Source organism: Emydura macquarii, unplaced genomic scaffold (assembly GCF_026122565.2).
Source record: "Emydura macquarii macquarii isolate MOO-44397 ecotype Brisbane River unplaced genomic scaffold, CSIRO-AGI_Emac_v2 contig_2531, whole genome shotgun sequence".
Lineage (NCBI taxonomy): Eukaryota > Metazoa > Chordata > Testudines > Chelidae > Emydura > Emydura macquarii.
Genome location: NW_027132668.1, coordinates 5,543,492 through 5,563,232, shown reverse-complemented (window position 1 = coordinate 5,563,232; position 19,741 = coordinate 5,543,492). Strand labels below are relative to the sequence as shown.

Sequence of the window (19,741 nt, the reverse complement as noted above, 5' to 3'; positions counted from 1 at the left end):
GAACTTTTAAGGTTTCTATTTGACTGTTAAACATTTAAGATTACTGCAAATGAAAGAAAAATTCTTTGGCTTGTTTACTTTGTGCAGCTGACAGTAGTGAGAGTCTATTCAATTTGTTTCCTCTGTATGAGTTTGGGGATAAAAGTTATAGCTGGCGCAGGTAGCATGGCCTATAATTATGGGAAATGTCAGGCAACCATAAAACCCTGTTTTCAAGTGCTTATAAACTTTGCCAAACTAATTGTTGAGACTTAAATTTTACATGCTGTTGTCTGCTTCAGGCTGAATTTTTTTTTTCGGAAAAAAAAACAAACAAAAATGGTTCAGCCATTTCTAAGAACAAGATTAGGAAACATACATTGTTATGCCCATAATAAAGGATTCCTTACAACTTTTTCATCGAACAACTCTAATGCCGCCATGCTTTTGAGCAGAGACTTGAAATGTGGCAGGGTTACCTGTGTGTTAGAGATGTGCTTTTTTAAGATACCAGTGAAAAACTGCCCATATCTGGCCAAAGTGCAAGCCATTAAAAAACAGTAGTTTGCACATGCTCAATGGAGACTTGCTGCAACTTCAATGCCACATTTCTTGACAATTCCACCTGTTCTGAGCAACCTGAGGCCCAGTGCTGCAGGAGCCAAGCAGAACATTCCTTGCAGTTTGCCTTTTTAAAATGGTAGGAAATTACATATACAAAGCTATATTAAAAAGTTCATTAAGGTTGCAAATTCAGACATTCAATTTAGAAAATGCCTTTGAAACCTTAATTCACCCCCCTTGAGCACATGTATTATGATACTGTCTTTATTTACATGATAATTTTTTCCACACAACCTCAGCCTTGTTCTGTACTTAGAATGAACAGTGCACAATGAATGAGTAGATATTACATATAGTTTTTTGCCTCAGACTTATTTAACTAGACACTACTCAAACTCTGCATTCAATATGGAATTATTTCTTCATGGGCTTTTCCACACCCACCATAGTATGAGAGTGCTTCACAAATATTAAAGAATTTATTTTCACAACACCCAAGTCTTGAGATGGCATTATCCCTATTTTACAGATGGGGAAAATGAGAGAAATTCAAGTCAAGAATCCACTAACATTATATGCCCAACCTGAGATGCCTATACCATCTCCAGCATTTCTTAGCTTCTGAATTTTCAACTTTGCATCATTAATAAAGTTCTTTAAACAGTTTGTGTGTAATTTTTTTTTATATAAATAGAAAACTGACTAATGACAAGGGGACTAAGGGACAAATAGTGCCTGAAACAATCTAACTCTGAAAGAGACTAGATTTCAAGTTGGTGTCCCTTTAAAAGTAAGCCTAAGCTTCAGGCTTAAACAGCTTGACAGCACTCCCCTTCTATCAGATTTCAGATACCTTCATATTATCAGATGTGGACACTGTTGGTCAGCCACCACCTAATATTTCTCAATTTTTGACTTTCACTATTATGTGGCTAACATGGCACACAGCACAGTATACTTAAGCTTGGTGCAGTATTGTTTCTTCAACTGACTGAACTCAATCATTACAGCATTTCAGATTCTGCGGAAGCACTGCGATCCAAAAGAGATACTGAGTTAAAAAGCAACTAGGGTAGTAGCCAGGAGACTTCCAGCTTGATTATTAGCTCCCTAAGGGACTAGACTGTGTGCTTCAGTTTCCTTATCTATAAAATAGGGCTAATGCTGTTTATCTACCTTGTAAAACTCTGAGTTCTGTGCATGAAGAGCATTAAGTTATATAGTTCCAGAGGGGTAACCGTGTTAAGTCTGTATACAGCGAAAACAACGAGAGTTCTGTGGCACTTTAAAGACTAACAAATTTAATATTTGCAGACATAAGCTTTCGAGAGACTTCAGCTCTCTTCTTCAGATGCAGTAATACAGAAAATAGGTAACACAGAGGCATCTTCTAGATATCCAGGTGCATTGAGAACAATGGGGGAGGTGGAGTCCATAACTTAAGACCTAATGACCTTAAGACCTAATGATGACCGGACTCCACCTCCCCCATTGTTCTCAATGCACCTGGATATCTAGAAGATGCCTCTGTGTTACCTATTTTCTGTATTACTGCATCTGAAGAAGAGAGCTGAAGTCTCTCGAAAGCTTATGTCTGCAAATATTAAATTTGTTAGTCTTTAAAGTGCCACAGAACTCTCGTTGTTTTTATTAAGTTATATGACTACATAAGCTACACGTTTTGAAAAAAATTCAAATAAAATGGCAAATATCTTGTTCTAACAAAAAGGGTAAAGCAATTTTTGCTATACTACGCAGACCTGAGTGTGCCGTTATACTGAGATCAAGCACAGACCAGTTGTCTGGCCAGTTTGGAAAATATATCCTTCTAGAAAAATGAGCAGACGTGTTAAAATGTCACCTAACTGAATTATGAATATGAAGTTCTATAAGCAGTAAGTCATGAAAAACAACCAGTTTGTACAGACCATATTGGGTTGGCATCTTTGGGCAGGTTTATCAATACAACTGTGCTGCTATAGCGCATCTGGTGAAGACATTGTATGCCAATGGGAGAGCACTCTCCCGTTGGCATAATTATTCCACCTCCGTAAGAGGTGGAAGCTATGTCAGCAAGAGATTATCTCACACCAACAGTGTCGGTATGGAGAGTGCTTAGGTTGCTGTTACTTGTGTCACTTGGATGGGGAGAGGGGGGAGGAGACTTTTTCACACCCCTGAATGATGCAAGTTAGATTGACTTAAGCAGTAGTGTAGACCAGCCCTGTGTGTCAGCCCTCCATTCTCATCTGCTCTTCTTTTGGAATGTCTATGAAAATGCACATTCACACAAAACACTTTCAATCTTACTCAGTCAAAACCCTTTCTCCAAAAGTGTACTCTCTTAATTCCGTGGATTCCATACATGACGTAATCACATTCTGTATCATCATTTGTTACTTCAATATCCAAACACTTACCCAATGGCTCTGAACAGTACTGCATAAGATTCTAAACAACTAAATCATCACACAAAAGCCTTCAGCAGTTTAATATGCAAATACAAACATCTTCACTATATTAGTCCTTTTAACTTTACTAGTTTTTCCAGAAAAAGCTCAGACAAAACCAAAATAGTGTTTATAAAAGTCTGAACAATTCATTTTCTACTCAACTTTATCTCAAACTATCCTGGTAGAACTGAATTTTATGTTTAATATCAGCATTGGTAACTAAGCCATAGAAAAGTAGTGCTGGAAAGGACCTTGAGAGGTCAGCTAGACCTGCTCCCTGTGCTGAGACAGGGCCAAGCAAATCTAGACCATCCCTGACAGGTGTTTGTCTAACCTATTCTTAAAAACCACTACACTCCCCCTTGGAAGCCTATTGCCGTTTTGTAACTATTGCAGCTTTTTTCCAATATCTAACCTTAATCTTCCTTGCTGCAGATTAAATTCACTAATACCTGTCCTATCTTCAGTGGACATGGAGAACAACTGATCACCGTCATCTTTAACAGTCCTTAACATATGTGAAGGCTTATGTTCCCATCTGCTCCTCCGCCCAGTCTTTTTTTCCCCTTTAAGACTACACATACCCCAGCCTTTTTTGTTTTGAACCTATTATCACAGAATCTGTCCAGGTACTGAAGTTAGGATGATTGGTCTATAATTCCCCAGGTCCTCTTTATTCTCCTTTTTAAAGATAGGTACACTAGGTTTGCCTTTCTTCAGTCCTCTGGGACCTCACCCATCCTCCATGAGTTCTCCAAGATAATTACTACATATTCCAAGATTGCTTCAGCTAGTTCCTTAAATACCCTAGGATGAATTGCATCAGGCCCTACTGACCTGAATATATCTAACTAACCTAAATATTCTTTAAGATGTTATTTTCCTATTCTGGAATGTGTTCCTTCCCCCTTGTTAATATTAACTGAGTCAAATTATCTGGTTACAAATTAACCTTTTTGGTGAAGATTGAAGCAAAGTAGGCATTAAACACATCAGCCCTCTTGATGTTATGTCTTATTAGCTCTGTGACAGCTAAGTGGCAGACCTACACTTTCCTTCATCTTTCCCTTGCTCCTAATTCATTTATAGAACCTCTTATTGCCTTATGTCCCTTGCTAAGTGTAACTGACTTGTGCCTTGGCCTTTCTGATTGTCCCTACATGCTTGTGCTATTCATTTGTGCTCATCCTTAACAATTTGTAAATGTTTCCACTTTTTGTAGGATTCTTTGTTGATTTTCAGGTCACGAAAGAGCTCCCGATGAGATCATGTTGGCCTATTACTATTCTTCCTATCTTTCTTTAGCAGAAAAAACCCCTCAGAGGTCTTCCCCAATCTCCACTTGGGTAAACCCTTATATACTTTATGTGCCCCAAACAGACTCATCCATCATAAAATATTTAAGTAATCCCTGACTTTCAAGAAGACAGTTTTTATTTAAAAATAAGCTTTTATCCCAGAATCACTGCTGACCAATGCACTGATGTTGAGCACATCTTAAACTGAATCAAAAACAGGTTTTCTTCCCACACCTAGATTCTATTCAGGTTCTCATATCACGGCCATCACCATGGCATTTCTACACCCAACTGTAAGAGTCAATGCCCTAAGCTGTTTTAAGGCAATAACTCAACCTCTGGCAAACTGACTTCACACCTCAACTGAATTCCGCTAGCAGAGTTTGGCCCACATGTTGAACTGCTGACACTTGTAACTGATGCAACTAGGCTCCCACGAGGTTACTTACGTGCTCAAGAGAGGGGAGAATCAAGACTATTCCTTGCAAAGAGTTGGTTGAACTCTGAATGCCAGAAATTCAAGCAACCGTCTTATGTCATCCAGCACAATATAGTACAAAAATGGAAGGCAAGAAAATAAGGAAAGAAAGAAGGAAAAAGCCTACTAATGCAGTTATATGGCACAAAAACTAGAGCAATGAGAAATCATAAACAAACAGTGAGGATTCAACACTCATACTACAGTGATGGGCAGCAGCATAAATCCTTAAGGTACATTTATCTACTGTTGTTTCCTCAGGCCTGGAGGTGTCATAAGAACAGTGATGTGATAATTTCTTTTTACAAAGGCTATGGAAGACTAATAGACTGCTATAAACTGGGGGCTCCTCAGCAGAAAAACTGATTGAATTAGAGTCCAAACAAAAACAAAAGCCACTAAAAGATAACAGATTATGCCCTGTGCAACGTGTCTGATCAAATCATTTCACTTATCAAAAGAGAGGACCAAGCATAAAATCTAAGTTTTCAAAAGGAAAGAAAGGTACTATTCTAATAGTTTTTGTAGGCAAGACAAATGAGCAACAGCTTGATACTAGAAGATCAAGCTTAAACCATGTTTTAGAAACAATTTCTAGCAAGATTATTGAAGCTGTTGAGAAATTAGGGCAGTAACCAAGTCACTGAAACATGCAAAACCCAACCAGAAATCAGAACTCTGCACTTATTTGAGGCACTAGAGTAAAGCTGGGTCAAGTTTTTTCAGCCAAAAATTTTTTTTAGCTGAAAAATGCAGATTCAGGTTGGCAAACATTTTGTGAATTTGTGTCTCTTTCGGTCAATTGTCTCAGCCAAAAAACAGTTTTGGAAGTGGGTGAGTTAATATCTTTTATTGGACCAAGTTCTGTTGGTGAGACAGACATGCTTTCAAGCTTACACAGGTCTTGAAGAAGAGCTCTGTGTAAGCTTGAAAAGCTTGTCTCTCACACCAATAGAACTTGGTCCAATAAAAGGTATTGCCTCATCCACCTGGTTTCTCTAATGCCTGGGACCAACATGAATACAACTACACTGCATATATAGTTTTGTAAATGTTGAGCTAGATTCACAAGCCCCCTTTACGCAACAGCTCAGTAGTTAGAGCACTTACCGAGGATGTGGGAGATTGTTGTTGAAGCTGTTCTACTTCGTATAAAATCAATATTAAGCCAGGACTGTGGGAATGACTTTATAGCCTGGTGGTAAGGGCACGCTCTGTGTGTGGGGTGGTGGTGGGGGGGATATAGGTTATTCAAATCTGGGTCTCCCACATCCCAGATGAGTACCCTAACCATTAGGCTACTGGATAAATGGGGCCACCACCACGACCTCCACTGGGGTTTTGTGACTCTAGCCCAAAATTTCATTTGCCTTTATATAAAAAAAACAAATACACAAAATCAAAACAAGATTTTTGAGAACTGCCAGGGAACCAAACCCCCCGTTATTTACACAGATCTACAATACAGTAGTTCTTAGGTTGCTTCCATCCCTTCAATCTAATCCAGCTAGTTGTGTTTGTACCTGAATATCTGCACTATGGAAGTGTTTGAACAAAGGATCAATAGGTTCAGGAACACTTTTCTTTTTTTTGATGATTTCCAGCAGAGGCAAAACTTTTTTCCAATAATAAACACTTCGTCCAATGTATTCCCTTTGGTCATAGAAAGAGTTTAGACTACTGCCCTGTGAAGGAAACAAAACAGAAGAGTATTTATTTTAAGGAATTTCTAACTATTATTAGACATTCAAATTGTTAACTTGCTTTACTACAGTCTTTCAAAAACTCTGATATTCTACTTATGCACCATGTAGTCTCTGCAGAAGTCTACATAATGTAACACACAGCTAGGGGAAAAAAAGTGATTTTAAAGGGTACCAAATGAGAAATACAGAAAGTTATTTCATTTGGCATAACATGATCAAGTGAACATTTACTACATTTTCAGTTTATTTCTACTAGTTGCTAAATTGTGCTATGTTAATGATAAAATATTCTACAACACTTAGAACAGAAACATGCAAGTTATAGAAAGATGGTACAGCTTTAATGTATTTAAGTTATAATAAAGGTAAAAATGCTATTTGCCAACTTACTGTTTTATGAAGGCGTTTTGCCCAGTGAACAATTAGGGCAGGTTGAAGGCCATGTTTCCCCAGTGCTCTCAGAGTGTTTATTTCATGCTGGACTAAAAGCCTTAATTTTGCTGCTGTTTCTGGTCTGAAAAGTAATGAAGACACATTGCCCCGTTAGCCTGATCTGTTTTATGGGAGACTTTTGCTGGTCAATCCATTACAATAAATGCAGAGAAATTCAGAAATATCATGCAGATTATCAGTTTTAGTTCCCTTTTTGCCTCCCATTTGGCATATATCTGTAGAAATACACAGATAATGATGTGCGCTCCACACAAGCCCTGAAGGGATTTATGTGGGTCTTCGGGGCCATTGACCATACCTGGCAACACCTGCAAGAAAGCCAGGGATAATTGATAATGAAGGCTTAGTGGGGAGGAACTGGGTGGTGATTATAAAGCCAGTAAGTTTGCAGGAGAAACAGTGTGCAGGGAGAGAGAGTCTGCAGGCACAGTCTGGGGAATAGAAGTAGGAAGTAGTCCAGGGAGGCAGCAAGGAGTCTGAGGGAGTAGACCTTGGCTGCCAGGTCCATAAACTGGAACCCAGAGAAGAGGATGTGACTAGGTTCCCCTACCAAGGAAGGTGGAATGAAACCTCCTGAGATAAGGGGAGTAAGGACTACAGAGCCCAAAGACCTGCTATAAGGTCACTGGACTACAGCTGGGTTGGACTCTTACACTGGAAGGGGTGAACTAAGGTGTAACCTGGTTGAAGGGCCAAGTTGTGGAAGAAAGCCACTGATGCAACCATGGGGGCATCATACAGGGAAACAGCTGCTATGCGATGCCTTGCCACAAGGAGATGCTACTACATTGAGTGAATCCCTTTACATACACCAATCCATTTCTAAGGCTATGTTGTCATTGCAACTACAGGTGTGATTGTAGCCCAGGTAGGTATACTGTATTAGCTTTAATCATGGATAACAACTGTAGTGAGGAGGTGGTGGCATGGACTTGTATTGGGGCTAACTGCCTAAGTACAAGCACATGGGGTATTTACGTATGTACTTGTGTTGCTAGCCTGACACACCACATTTTCATGACTATTGTTACCTTTACTTGTTAGTTTAAAGATAGCCTACCCATGCTACGACTTTCACTTGCAGTGTAGAAATATCATAAAAACTAAAAACACCTCACCCAGAAATTCTTACCATAAAAATTCATCGAGTGTCTGAAGATCAAAGGTATTGAAACAATGAAGTACATGCTACAGGACTGACAGTCAACTGATTAAGAGTGCTAAGATTCTTATGTTAGAAGTGACAAAGATTTAGTAAAATGTAAAAAAAAAAACCACTTACACTGATTTTTTGTGAATAAGGTTATAAACAGCATCCCACCAGGATCTCTGCCTTTCACTACAGAGCTGTTTGCTCACTGGTAATGGTAAAAATTGAGGCTGATGTGAACTGTAGTGAGTGTTAAATGTTTCTTGTAATTGTAAGTGGCTAGTAAATATCACTCCAAGTAGAAATACCTGTTTTCATAAAATAAATGCATGTTATACTGTGCAATTCTCCATAGTTTAGTGAATTTCAGTGCATAAACAAAACAAAAAACAATGAGAGTCCCATAGCACTTTAAAGACTAACAAATTTCTGTAGGCATAAGCTTTCATGGGCTGCAACCCACTTTGTCAGATGTTTTAGAGCATAAACAGTTTCCTTACTTCAAGGTCCAATATGCAGATTGTTTCAGGAGCATTGGTCTCAAGTCTTGATGTTTCCTGGGGCAAGTGGAAAAGTTGTTTTAACCACTTGCGTATTGCAGGTAAGACTGACATGGAGTTCCACTGTAAACCAAGCCACGTAAGGTGCTGGAGACAACCATTGTGCACTCGAATTGCACCTGAACAAAAGCAAATCATTGTTTACTTCTAAAGTTCGTATCAGTAGTGTCTGCAAATAGTAAACTGATTAAAGCAGCATTTTATTCCATTTAAAAAAATTGCTTAAGTTACAAAATCTTTTTTGAATCTACTTCTCTTTCTATGACTAAGTCAGAAAAATCAATTGTTTAGGCCCCCAATCCATTACTCAGAAGCAAATAGATCCCATGTGGTATCCTTGAAGGATGATTTTATTTTAAATATAAAAATTCCATCATCATCTTATGTATGCAGTGTTGTTGTAGCCATGCTGGTCCCAGGTTATTAGAGAGAGAAGGTAGGTGAAGTAATATCTTTTAATGGATCAATTTCTGTTGGAGAGAGAGAAACTCTTGAGCTTACAAAGAGCTCTTCTTCAGGTCTGAGAAAGGTACTCAGAGCATCACAGCTAAATACACAGTGGAATGGATTGTTTTGCATAAGTAGTTAACATATATTTCAAGGGACCATTAAAGGTAAAGTGGCCCATTAAATACCCCTCCAGTCACAGGGAGGAAAGGACGGGGGCTGGGCTGTTAGTGGGTTATAGGATGGGTGAATACCTTTCACAAAGCAATCACTCTATATCTGACCTATCAACCCCCATCCTCAAAGGAAGAGTGCACAACACTTTCAAAAGACGAGCCCAGGAGCACTAATTCGTAACTTTGCTAGACGTTAAAAATCATGGACTGAATAGACACTCGTTTTATGGCTTATTACGTAAATGTATAACTCACTAACTGTCCAGTTGCTCCCACTCTACCTCCGCCCTGGTGACTGAACGGGTGTTAACAGGCCACTTCACCCTGAAAGGTGTTAACTACTTACGCTAAACAGCATGTTCCACCTTGTATTTAGCTGTGACACGTGGGTATGTCTATATCAGTGTTTCTCAAACTGGGGGTCCTGACCCAAAAGGGGGGGATCGCAAGACTATTGTAGGGGGCTTGTGAGAGCGGAGGCTGCTGGCTAGGTACCCAGCTCTGAAGACCGCCTTGGCACTAGCAGTAGTGCAGAAGTAAAGGTAGCATGTATGCAGGGGGAGGCCATCACTTTTTGAGGGGAGTTGTCACAGCTTGAAATATTTTCAACGGGCTTCCCAGCAAAAAAACGTTTGAGAACCCCTGTTCTACACGGCAATTAGGCACCCACGAATGGACTGTGCCACCTGCCTCAGGCTTGCAGTGCTCAGGCGGTTTCACTGCAGTGTCGATTTCCAGGTTTGGGCTGAAACCTGGGGTCTAAGACTCGGCAAGGTGGAAGGGTCCCACAGCCTGGGCTGCAGCTTAAACCCCGAAGTCTACAATGCAGTGAAACAGCCGCTCAGCCTGAGCCCTTGCAAGCCTGAGTCAGATGGCATGGGCCAGCCATGGATTATTAATGGCAGTGTAGACACACAAACTCATACATTACCCAAATCCAGGGTGGATAAAAATCAATGATTAAAAAAAAAAATTAAAATAAAAAAAAAACAAACAGATTTTTTAAAATTTAAATTGGATTTTTTTTTTAAAAAAAAATCAATAAAATACTAAATTTCTCTCATTTAAAAAATAACAGTTACAATTAAATCTCATCACAAACATACTAAACATACTCTTACAGTCTCATAAAAATGAATGGCTCTAGTCTGTCCAGCCTAAGTACCAGCTCTTGCTTCTTGAAAGTCCTGGGCTTTCAGTTTCTATTTCTGAATTAATAGCTCTAGTCTGTCCAGCCTAACTACCAGCTCTTGCTTCTTGAAAGTTCTGGGCTTTCAGTTTCTATTTCTCAGCAGACTAAAGTCACATGTGCAAAGAAAGAAACAGGCTGGATAGGATTGTTGTTGTTCTGTGCTTATGTGGTGGTGGAGCTGGGCCAAGCAAGGCAGCAGTTAGTTAAGACACTGTCTCAAAGACAGACACACAAAGGACGGAGGCAGAGTAGAAAGGAACAGTGGAATGGACTGGAAAGAAAAAGGGAAGACATTATTCAGTACACACACAGCTTCTTATATTCCCCCACACTTCTGCCACAGAAAAACTGTTGGGGCTTCTGGGCATAAGACAGACCCTATCTGGGAATATTTTGAAGAAATTCCTTCCCTGGGTAAAAAAGGAAAACGTATCAAGTACATGTTTACTGATAATGTTTTGAACCAAGTCACTCCCCTGAATTGGTGGAAATCATTAGCCAGACACCTTGAAACAGACTTCCTTCAGTTGCTAAGCCAACTTTTCACAGCAGTAGCTTCCTCTGCAGGCAGACACACAATATTTTCATCGTTTGGTATTATTCACTCAAAGCTAAGAAATCAACTGAGTGGTGAAAAAGCAGGAAAACTTGTATTTCTGTTTCAGTCTATGAATAAAAATGACAGTGGGAGTGGGGAAGATGAGAGCCAGTTGTAGAAGTTTTAAGGACAGCATACGTTTAGTGTTGGGATGACTTGTCTGTTAGAAATAATAAAATTTGAAAATTAAAAAAAAAAAAAGTTAAAGGACAGCCATGAGCCGGCAACTCAGGAGATTGCTGCAACTGCAAATGTGAAACATTTACATAACATTTAAGATTTAGTTTAATAAAATACAAGTGCTATTGTGTTTGTGGTGTGATTTAGTTCTTACCATTCCTAATGTACTGCTGCTGCATCTGCAGCTTGACCCAGGCAATGAGTATTACGTACTATTTCCTAAACTAATAAAAATCAAGTTATCTAAAAAAGTACACAAAGTATACCCTCCTAGATGTTGTGAAATGCTGTACTGAGTTGTAAATTAACATGTTCTGCAGATCAGATGTGCACAATTAAGAAACATGTGAAGAAGTATCAGTGGGAAACTTGATTTAAATCAATGATTTTCTCTTGGTGATTTAAATCACTCCATCGTGCCCAAATCTGAAGCAGAGCTCTATGTAGGCTCGAAAGCTTGTCTCTCTCACCAACAGAAGTTGGTCCAATAAAAGATATGACCTCACCTTTCTTGTCTCTCTAATCAGCATCTTAAACATTTTTGGCTATGTTCGTATTTCTAAGCACTCAAACAATTAACTATGTTTTGAGGAAGATAAGTTTGGCAGTAGGGGGTCATGAGCAGGGAACAGCATAAAAACTCCAAACTTCAGTGCAAATGAAGTCTAATGATCTCCATGAATGCTGTCCAAGTTATCGGATATTGTAGAATTAAATGGAGTCTTTCAGACATCACCTCAGGCATCATAAATGTACATTCTCCATCAGTCTTAGAGGTTAACAATAGTCACTTGGTGGCATCCTAACATTTACTTCACTTTAACCCCCCCCCAAATTCCCCAATATCCACTTTTTTGCACTGTATAAAATGAATTTGAAAGTGCAAGTTTGTTTATTTTAGCCATCAGATGAACAATGCATGCTTACATTGGGGCCAACAAGTTTATAATTTAAGACCAACAGCTGCAAGCTGTCTTAAACACTATACATTTTATTAATAGACAAAATGTGAGTTACCTGGAAGTTGCCAAAGCAGTTTAATCAAGGATATTCATTTTAAAAAAAATTAAGACAGCACTTGAACACAGCTAGGTATCAAGGATTTACCTAAATCTCCAAACTTTCTGAAGCTGAACAGACTCCACAAGCAGAACTGTTAGTTTGTAGTTAACAGTGCCATCTTAACTGTAAGTTTAATTTAGAAGCAAAAACAATTAAAAAGATATCCACTTAGGTCAGCATTTTCTCTCCCCAACTCCCTTTCTGAAGGAAGATTTGTGTAGAATGTTTATTCTGCCAGAGTACAGCTGCTTGACCAACTCTCCAAAATAACTACCATTTCAAATCAACCTCTCTGCCAGGAAAGCCCAGGAAGTCTCTACAACGCACGCTGTTAAGATCATAGGGATGCCAGAGAATGGTATTTAGAACTGCAAACTCAGTGGCCTCTGGAAGACCCTTCCTATAGATCTGGGTGTCATCTCAGTAATACTCCATCCACTGCCAATATTAGGAGTCCCTGAAATAGCAGTCCATTATTTTAACAAAGGGATTGCTAATAGATTATCCTCTTCCAGGAGCTATGGTTCTTGAAACTTACTTCCTCTCTTCTTTGTCTCACAGTCAGGTTTGATGATCTTCCAGATATATTCTAAAGCTAATTTATTTCTCCTGAGGCTTTTCTATCAGAAATGGGTTGCCTGACTGAGGTATCTGTTTTAATATTTGATAAACTATATTATAAAATGTTATTGTCCAAAGCTGATGACTGTCCAAAGTTGTTATTTGTATAAAGGTCATTTATCCATGGTTGTAGATTGTACTATTTGTGGAATTTTTCTTCAAATCAGAAAAAAAAAAATCACATTAAGATATAGAAAGTAAGTACAGAGAGTTCCTAAGTGATGCTTCTTACCAATATCATATCTGGCTAGTTCCACATGGTCTGGTCCCTGTACACCAACATTTCTGATAGTATCAGTGCCAAGGAAAGATCTCTCTCTAGAAGCACCATTCTCAAAGAGTGCATCAAATAAAGTAGATTGCCCACTTTCGTTTGCAAAAGACTCCACAATCTCCTTATAGAAGTCTTGCTTGCCATGGCTTAAGTTTAGCAGCATGTGACCTGAAAAATCAAACACATATTCACACAGGATAATTTTGTATGTGAGTAGTGCAGTGAATTAAGATTGTTTAGTAGCAAGCATGCCTCATAAAATCACTAATCCAACATTTCAAGGATTAAAGATTATGGGTGAAATCCAGGCCCTACTGAAGTCCATGGAAAAAACTCATATAGCTGTCAATTGGACTAGGATTTTACTCTACATGTTTAAGTCTTTTTCATGCCAACCTTTGTGAGGCAGTCAGACCAAAGAATTCTTAAATCCAAATAATCTAACACAAAGATATGGAAGTCTCTCTAGTACGAGTATAACAAACAAGGAAGCCATAATTCTTGATATTCCAGAGACCCTGGAATTACCTCCACTGTGAATAGCTATGGTTTAAGTAGAATGGTCCCTACCTACTTCCTGAAAAATACCCTATCCTGAAGCCCTTTAACCACAATGCCACAGCACATTATTTGTATCTAGGATCTGTACAAAGATGTAGTAGAAAGATAGTCCCTGGCCTAGAGTTACAACCTAGGTTAATGACAAAGAAAAAGGTGGCTCAGAAACAATGGATGGTGTGATGGGGAAAGAAGATGGTAATTATAGGAATATGTATTTGAAAAAACTAGCAGGGCGTAAGTGGTAGCATCCGTAGGGGCTATGGCTCAAGCGATTAAGGAAGGAGTGTAAAGAGAAAGATAGCAACTTCAAAAGTTTTATATTGATTAGGGATGTAAAATACTTAACAGTTGAAGGGTTAATTGTTCAGTATTGATCTACTGTTAAGACTAACACTTATCGGTTAACCCACGACGTGGGATCTGCATGGTTATGGCATCAGGCCATAGCCGAGGTGGCCGTATGGCTGCCCAGGGAGGCTGAGGCCCCACTGTGGAACACCGGGGACTACAGGTCCGAGATGGAGGTCCCTACCCAGAAGCCAAGGCGAGGGGGCGCTACCAGGGGCTGAGACGTGGGGGGTGTGTGTGTGGTGGTGGTGTACACAAAGTTATATTGGTTAAACTGATTTAATTTTATTAGTTTAAATGGTTACTTTTTGTAAAGGATATTTATATCCTAATATCCATTCATAAATGTAAAGTTGTAGTTTAAGAAAGTTGAAACTGTTAAAAAATGAGTGCAGTACACTGCGAAGTTAAGAGGAAGATATGGGAATGTAAAGGTATCATGGTCAGACTTACTTTTCACACAAACCAACTTAAAACTTTGAACATCTTTCATGAATTTAAATAGCAAACAAAATGTTTAACTACGTATAAATTTCAAATTACTAAAGAACCCATGTCATATATGCCATTTGGGAAAAAAACATTACTAGTTTTGTTTTCAACAGTTGCAATTAATATTCTTGTTACCAGATTGGCTCTGTCGATCACAGGCTAACATTTCCAGCATATCTTGTCCAACTTGATCTGCCTTTATTAGTTTTGTCTTTGGTCTAGGGACCTGGTGGGAATTACACAAGAGTCAGGAACGAAGAAGTTACTGCTTCAAAAGTTAACTACCCTCTTGCTTTTTGGTACTAAAATAGAACATCCAAAATGTATGTTTACTGAACATGAAGGAATTTTAATATTATTGTGGCAAGCTACTATTTTTCAATTACCAGATACCTCATTCTGATCCCCCCAAAAGTTCTTAATTAACATTTGAATATGTATTTTTGCAAAACATTTCTGGGAAGTGTAATGTAATAGGCCTGCTGTAAGATTAAGCTGGCATGAATACACACAGTTCCCAGATTACAGGTGCCAAGGTGGAAGGAGAGATTTTGATTTAATAAAGTGAAGAATTGAGGTCCAAATTCTCTGTAGTGTCCACAACAAACTGGATGTGGGACAAACACATAAAAGGATCTGTGCCTCCTCAATGCTGAGGCCAATTCTACACCGGCAGGTACGTGGTATAGTTTTGCATGGTCTCAGAGCAAAAGGCAATAATACATCCTAGGAGATAAAAATGCTAATCTCTTAGAGTCTGATTATTTCTCATGAGAGCAAAAGATTAAACATGCATTCACCTACCTCAGACTTTCTACAACAGACTGAAAGATGGTAAAATATTCTTTAATAGCTATAAGACATGTACACAGAAGTGTTGCTCATCTGAGAAGAGCTATATTTCAAAATAAAGTAAAAATGGATACTATATCAACTAATGCATAATTCAAAAACTGAAATCAGCTTACTTGAAAAGCTATAAGGTAACACAAGGCTGCCAGTTCAGATACAGCTCGCCACTGCTTCTCACTGTGCTGGGCCATTTTCAATAAGAGAGTTCCAGCATACATATAAAAGTGACCTCTCATTTCCAGGAATGTAATAGACAGCTCATCATTCCCATTCACATATGGTTTCACGGACTGAAGAGCGTGATCAAAACTATAGTACAAACAAAAAGTCATTAAAACTATGGACAGATGTCTACTAGCAGTTTCAGAGTTGTAGTTTTGTCAATAAGATTATTTAACTGGTATGTTTGCTTGTTAGGGAACCAAATGGCTTGAGGCATCAGAACCTAACGTTTTCAAAGCTCTGAGGTTGTTTTTTATGGTACATTCTACTCCCATGAGTGAATCTTACACTGACAGCCTGCCCCCCCCTCCTCTCGCCAGACCACTTCTTTAGCAAGGACACCCATCACCCCACCCCTTGAGTTAGTTCTCCCACTGGCATCACCTCAAAAATAAAAGGAATTCTTTAAGTGAATTAACTGCACCTCTTCATCCCTGCAAAGGTAAGCTGGTGTTGAGATGGGGAAAGAGTGAATAATTTTGGGCAAGATACAAACGAAACAAACAGTAAGTGGTGGTAAAAGGGACATGCAGAAGGTGATTGCTGATTGGAACTAAATGAGCACAAGATGAACTAACCAGAGCCAGGAAAAATCTGAGATTTAGACTTTTAAATGTGGGAGGTTCTGCAGGAACCTGAGTAGCAGCTACCGTCAGGTACACGAAACACGTTACACAAACTACATTCCTGGCAGGTTTCCCAAATGCTAATTAGGGCAAAACATTCTTTAGGTTACCTGACAAGATCATAGCCCACTCTGGAAATATTTCAGATGTATTAATTCAAGCCCCATGGGATAAGATGGCACAAAAAACTCAACAAACCAAACTGGTCTACAGATAACCCTGCCAAGAAATACTATCAGATGAGAGACTATGTAGTAATAGATAGTATCACAGCAGCACAGTGCACTATGTATTTCTCAGCTGGCCACCCATTCGACTGCTAACCAAGCCAAACCTGTTTTGCTTCAGAAAGTCAGAGGAGATAAAGCAGTCAAAATGATATGGCCTACCCTTTTATAAGCAATATTTTTCACTCCCATACTTTATGCATCCTAGCAGGCACTAAGTAATCAAGTCACTTCCTTTTAATTTTGTAACTACTGCAAGATTAAAAAAAGAGCTAAGGAAAAAGATAATGGAGTATGAGCAAGCACAGTTCTCACCCATGCAGAAGTACTTGGCTATTCACAAGTTACGTAAGCCTAATACATTTTCCTAAAAAGCTCCAGCTACTGTATCCTTACCCATCTGCTGAACAATTACAGATGAAGAGCTACTTGGTTGCTCTTGGGGGTTAAATTTTGCAGATGCCTGAGCCAAAAGCACAAACCATTTCAGCCCAGAGGGCAAAAGTGTTTGAGAAGTCTCATTAATATATCACAGGAGTTTGGAAGAAAAATGTCATCTCAATACTAGTTGCAATTTTGCTACTGGGATACTGTATTAGTTAAGGTTCAAATACAAATATTCACACACTGAACTAAGTGCAATTTAGTTTGAAGGAACTTTTACACCAGACACTGAGACAAGACTGCATGCAAGCTGGTAAGTGCTTTCCTGCTTGTCTTTTTTGATGATGAAATGACCTCCTATGCTGCTTGAGCAATCTGAAGATACACTTTGGTATTGTTCAGTTATGAAGTGTTTTTTCTTAGTAAGTGAGAGACAAGCAAGGGACCATGTATACACTTATGAGAAAAATATTGCTCTGGGTCTTCAAGCCCAAACTAGAGTGAAGAGATGTGCATCAATTTCGGCCCAGCAGTTAGCAAACTGAAGGCTGATGGACAGCACCAGCCAGGAGAGCATAGGACAGAAGTACCAGACTCAGTGACTAGTACAGAGTTGTTTTTAAAGTCAGTCATTTCCCTCAACTACCTGTTCACTGAAAGAAAAAACTGTTTGATGCTCTATGGCACAGAATGACACCTTTTGACAAGAGATTATTCAGAAGTCTTTTACAATAGGAATGTAATAAAGATAGTACTTTTCAAGTGATTCTCTGCTTTCTTGAACATCTCTAGTAGAAAGTGTCATTACGACAAGGTTGGAGTAGGCCAGCAGCAGATCTCTGTTTGTGGTGCTCCAGTTACTTTTTTCAGACTCCGAGTTCTGTGCAGATTCCAAATATTCCTAAAAAAGATTTACCAGAAGCCATAGTTTAGTCACCTTTCTTAGGGTGGTAATAGTACGACCCCAAGAGCACTTTCGTTACATTCACAGAATTCCAGTTTGCAAGCTGAAATCCTAACATTTAGTTCTCCCCCATATTCTCCAATGACAATCTCTCCACTAAAGATTGAAGTGATAAGCCAATTATGTTCGAGACAAACCCAGTATTCTTGCGTATAAACATTAAGATCAAATGTAATAAAAAAGAATGGAGATTAAAGTGTATTGTACCTCCTTTTGTTTTGGGAACTTTAATTTAAAAACAAACAAACAAACAAAAAGAACTCTTCCATAGTCCCTGTGCTGTCCCCTAGACCTCCCCTACTTCTTGGAGGATAAACAATAGTTCCACTAAAGAACCAACCTAGTATAGAAAATACAGAATTTTTTCCCAAAACTATAGTTCAGATTTAACAAACCTTAAGTGTCTGTACAACACACGAGCACCATTGCAAGCTTGACCGCAGAGTAATCTTCTTATCTGCCTCTCTACAGTGAGCCACAGCATCCTTCAGTCTTTTATTTGAACGGTAGAGTTCTACTAGCCTGATATTTACATAGACATCATCCGGTCTTGCATAGAGTTCTGATTGTATCAGGTCAAAAAGCTGATTCCATCCATCTTCACCTTTACAATCCAGTAACTGTTCCTATTAAAAACAAAGGCAGTGTGTTTTTAGCATCTCATTTTCCATTTAAACATTTTTATCATTGACCACATGACAGGACCGTTTCCTTTGTTATCTCTACTTTTCTAAATCTGATTATGCATGGACAGAGTGGTTGAGTGTGTGTCAGGCTTTAAGACATTTATATATTAAATGAAAGTCTGTATAATTTGCTAAGACTTAATAGAACTATTTGAGATTTTTTTAAATGTTTCTTTATTGAAGTGAGTGAGTCTCAGAGAACCCTGCCAGTTCTAGTAGGATTTTGGTTTTACAGAATATTCCTTTCATTATATTCCTATTTTATACCATTGTATCTAACCAGGGTTTCATTTTGTTAAAAAAACAGTGTTAACTTTTAGAACAGACAAGACAATTTGAACTACGTTATTGCTGGCATACATTAGAAAACTAATGCATTCAACACAAGTCAGGCCACAGAAGCTTAGGTGCCTTAAGGGAGTAAACTTATAAGAAAGGGAGTGAAGATACAGCCCCATGTTGGGAAGCAAAAGAAGCAACAATAAACAAGTTATTTAAAAAGCAAACATTTATCTGAGTGTTTACTCAAGAGCACAGAAAGTAGGAAACTGGCCCAACTCTATTATAAAAGCTGCTACATTTCTGCACACTAATCCCTCAGATAGAAAAAGCTACACAGGAAACTCAGTGTCTGACAGAACTCAGATACGCACGTGAAAACAATATTTTTATATATCTATAATCAATATGGAGTTTGGGATTCTAACAATTTGAAGTGTCCACAACTGTTCCCAGAAAACTCAAAAACAAATAAGCAAGGTCTCAGAGTTATTGGGGCTGTCCCTGGTACTTGCGATGTAGTCAGCCACAAACCCAGATCAGAAAATACTGGTTTCTTTGTCTAGTGATGTAACTGTTTAAAAGTCTGCTACCTTGCTACTTGTCAGAACTAGAGGTGCTGGACCAGTAAGTTCTCCTTATCAATCAGTTATCAGAAATTAAAGATTTTCTGTAACTTCCTATGAAAAGAATCTCAAGGAAGTTAAATCCTACTGAGAAAAACAGAAAGGAGCATAAACTCTGGCAAGTTAAAAGTAAGTATAATTAGCCAGGCCAAAAGGGAATTCAAAGAGCAACTAGCCAAGACTCAAAAACTAACAGCAAAATTTTATTTTAAAGTACATCAGAAGCTAGAATTGGGGCCACTGGATGGACTGAGGTGCTAAAAAAGCACGCAAGGATGACAAG

The 19,741-nt window shown here is 38.7% G+C and overlaps 1 protein-coding gene across 3 annotated transcripts in view; it reads right to left on the bottom strand.

Annotated features, from left to right (window-relative positions):
* LOC137163417 (E3 SUMO-protein ligase RanBP2-like) overlaps positions 1–19,741 on the bottom strand; it is a 73,789-nt gene that overhangs the window by 44,185 nt on the left and 9,863 nt on the right. For all 3 annotated transcript variants that reach the window (XM_067563623.1, XM_067563624.1, XM_067563626.1), the window contains exons 5-13: positions 18,263–18,493; positions 17,659–17,804; positions 15,561–15,753; positions 14,728–14,818; positions 13,150–13,359; positions 8,582–8,760; positions 8,214–8,389; positions 6,869–6,992; positions 6,296–6,457 (exon numbers count right to left, since the gene is read on the bottom strand). In XM_067563623.1, the coding sequence (XP_067419724.1) occupies positions 6,296–6,457; positions 6,869–6,992; positions 8,214–8,389; positions 8,582–8,760; positions 13,150–13,359; positions 14,728–14,818; positions 15,561–15,753; positions 17,659–17,804; positions 18,263–18,493 (1,512 nt within the window). The remainder of the gene's footprint in view (positions 1–6,295; positions 6,458–6,868; positions 6,993–8,213; positions 8,390–8,581; positions 8,761–13,149; positions 13,360–14,727; positions 14,819–15,560; positions 15,754–17,658; positions 17,805–18,262; positions 18,494–19,741) is intronic.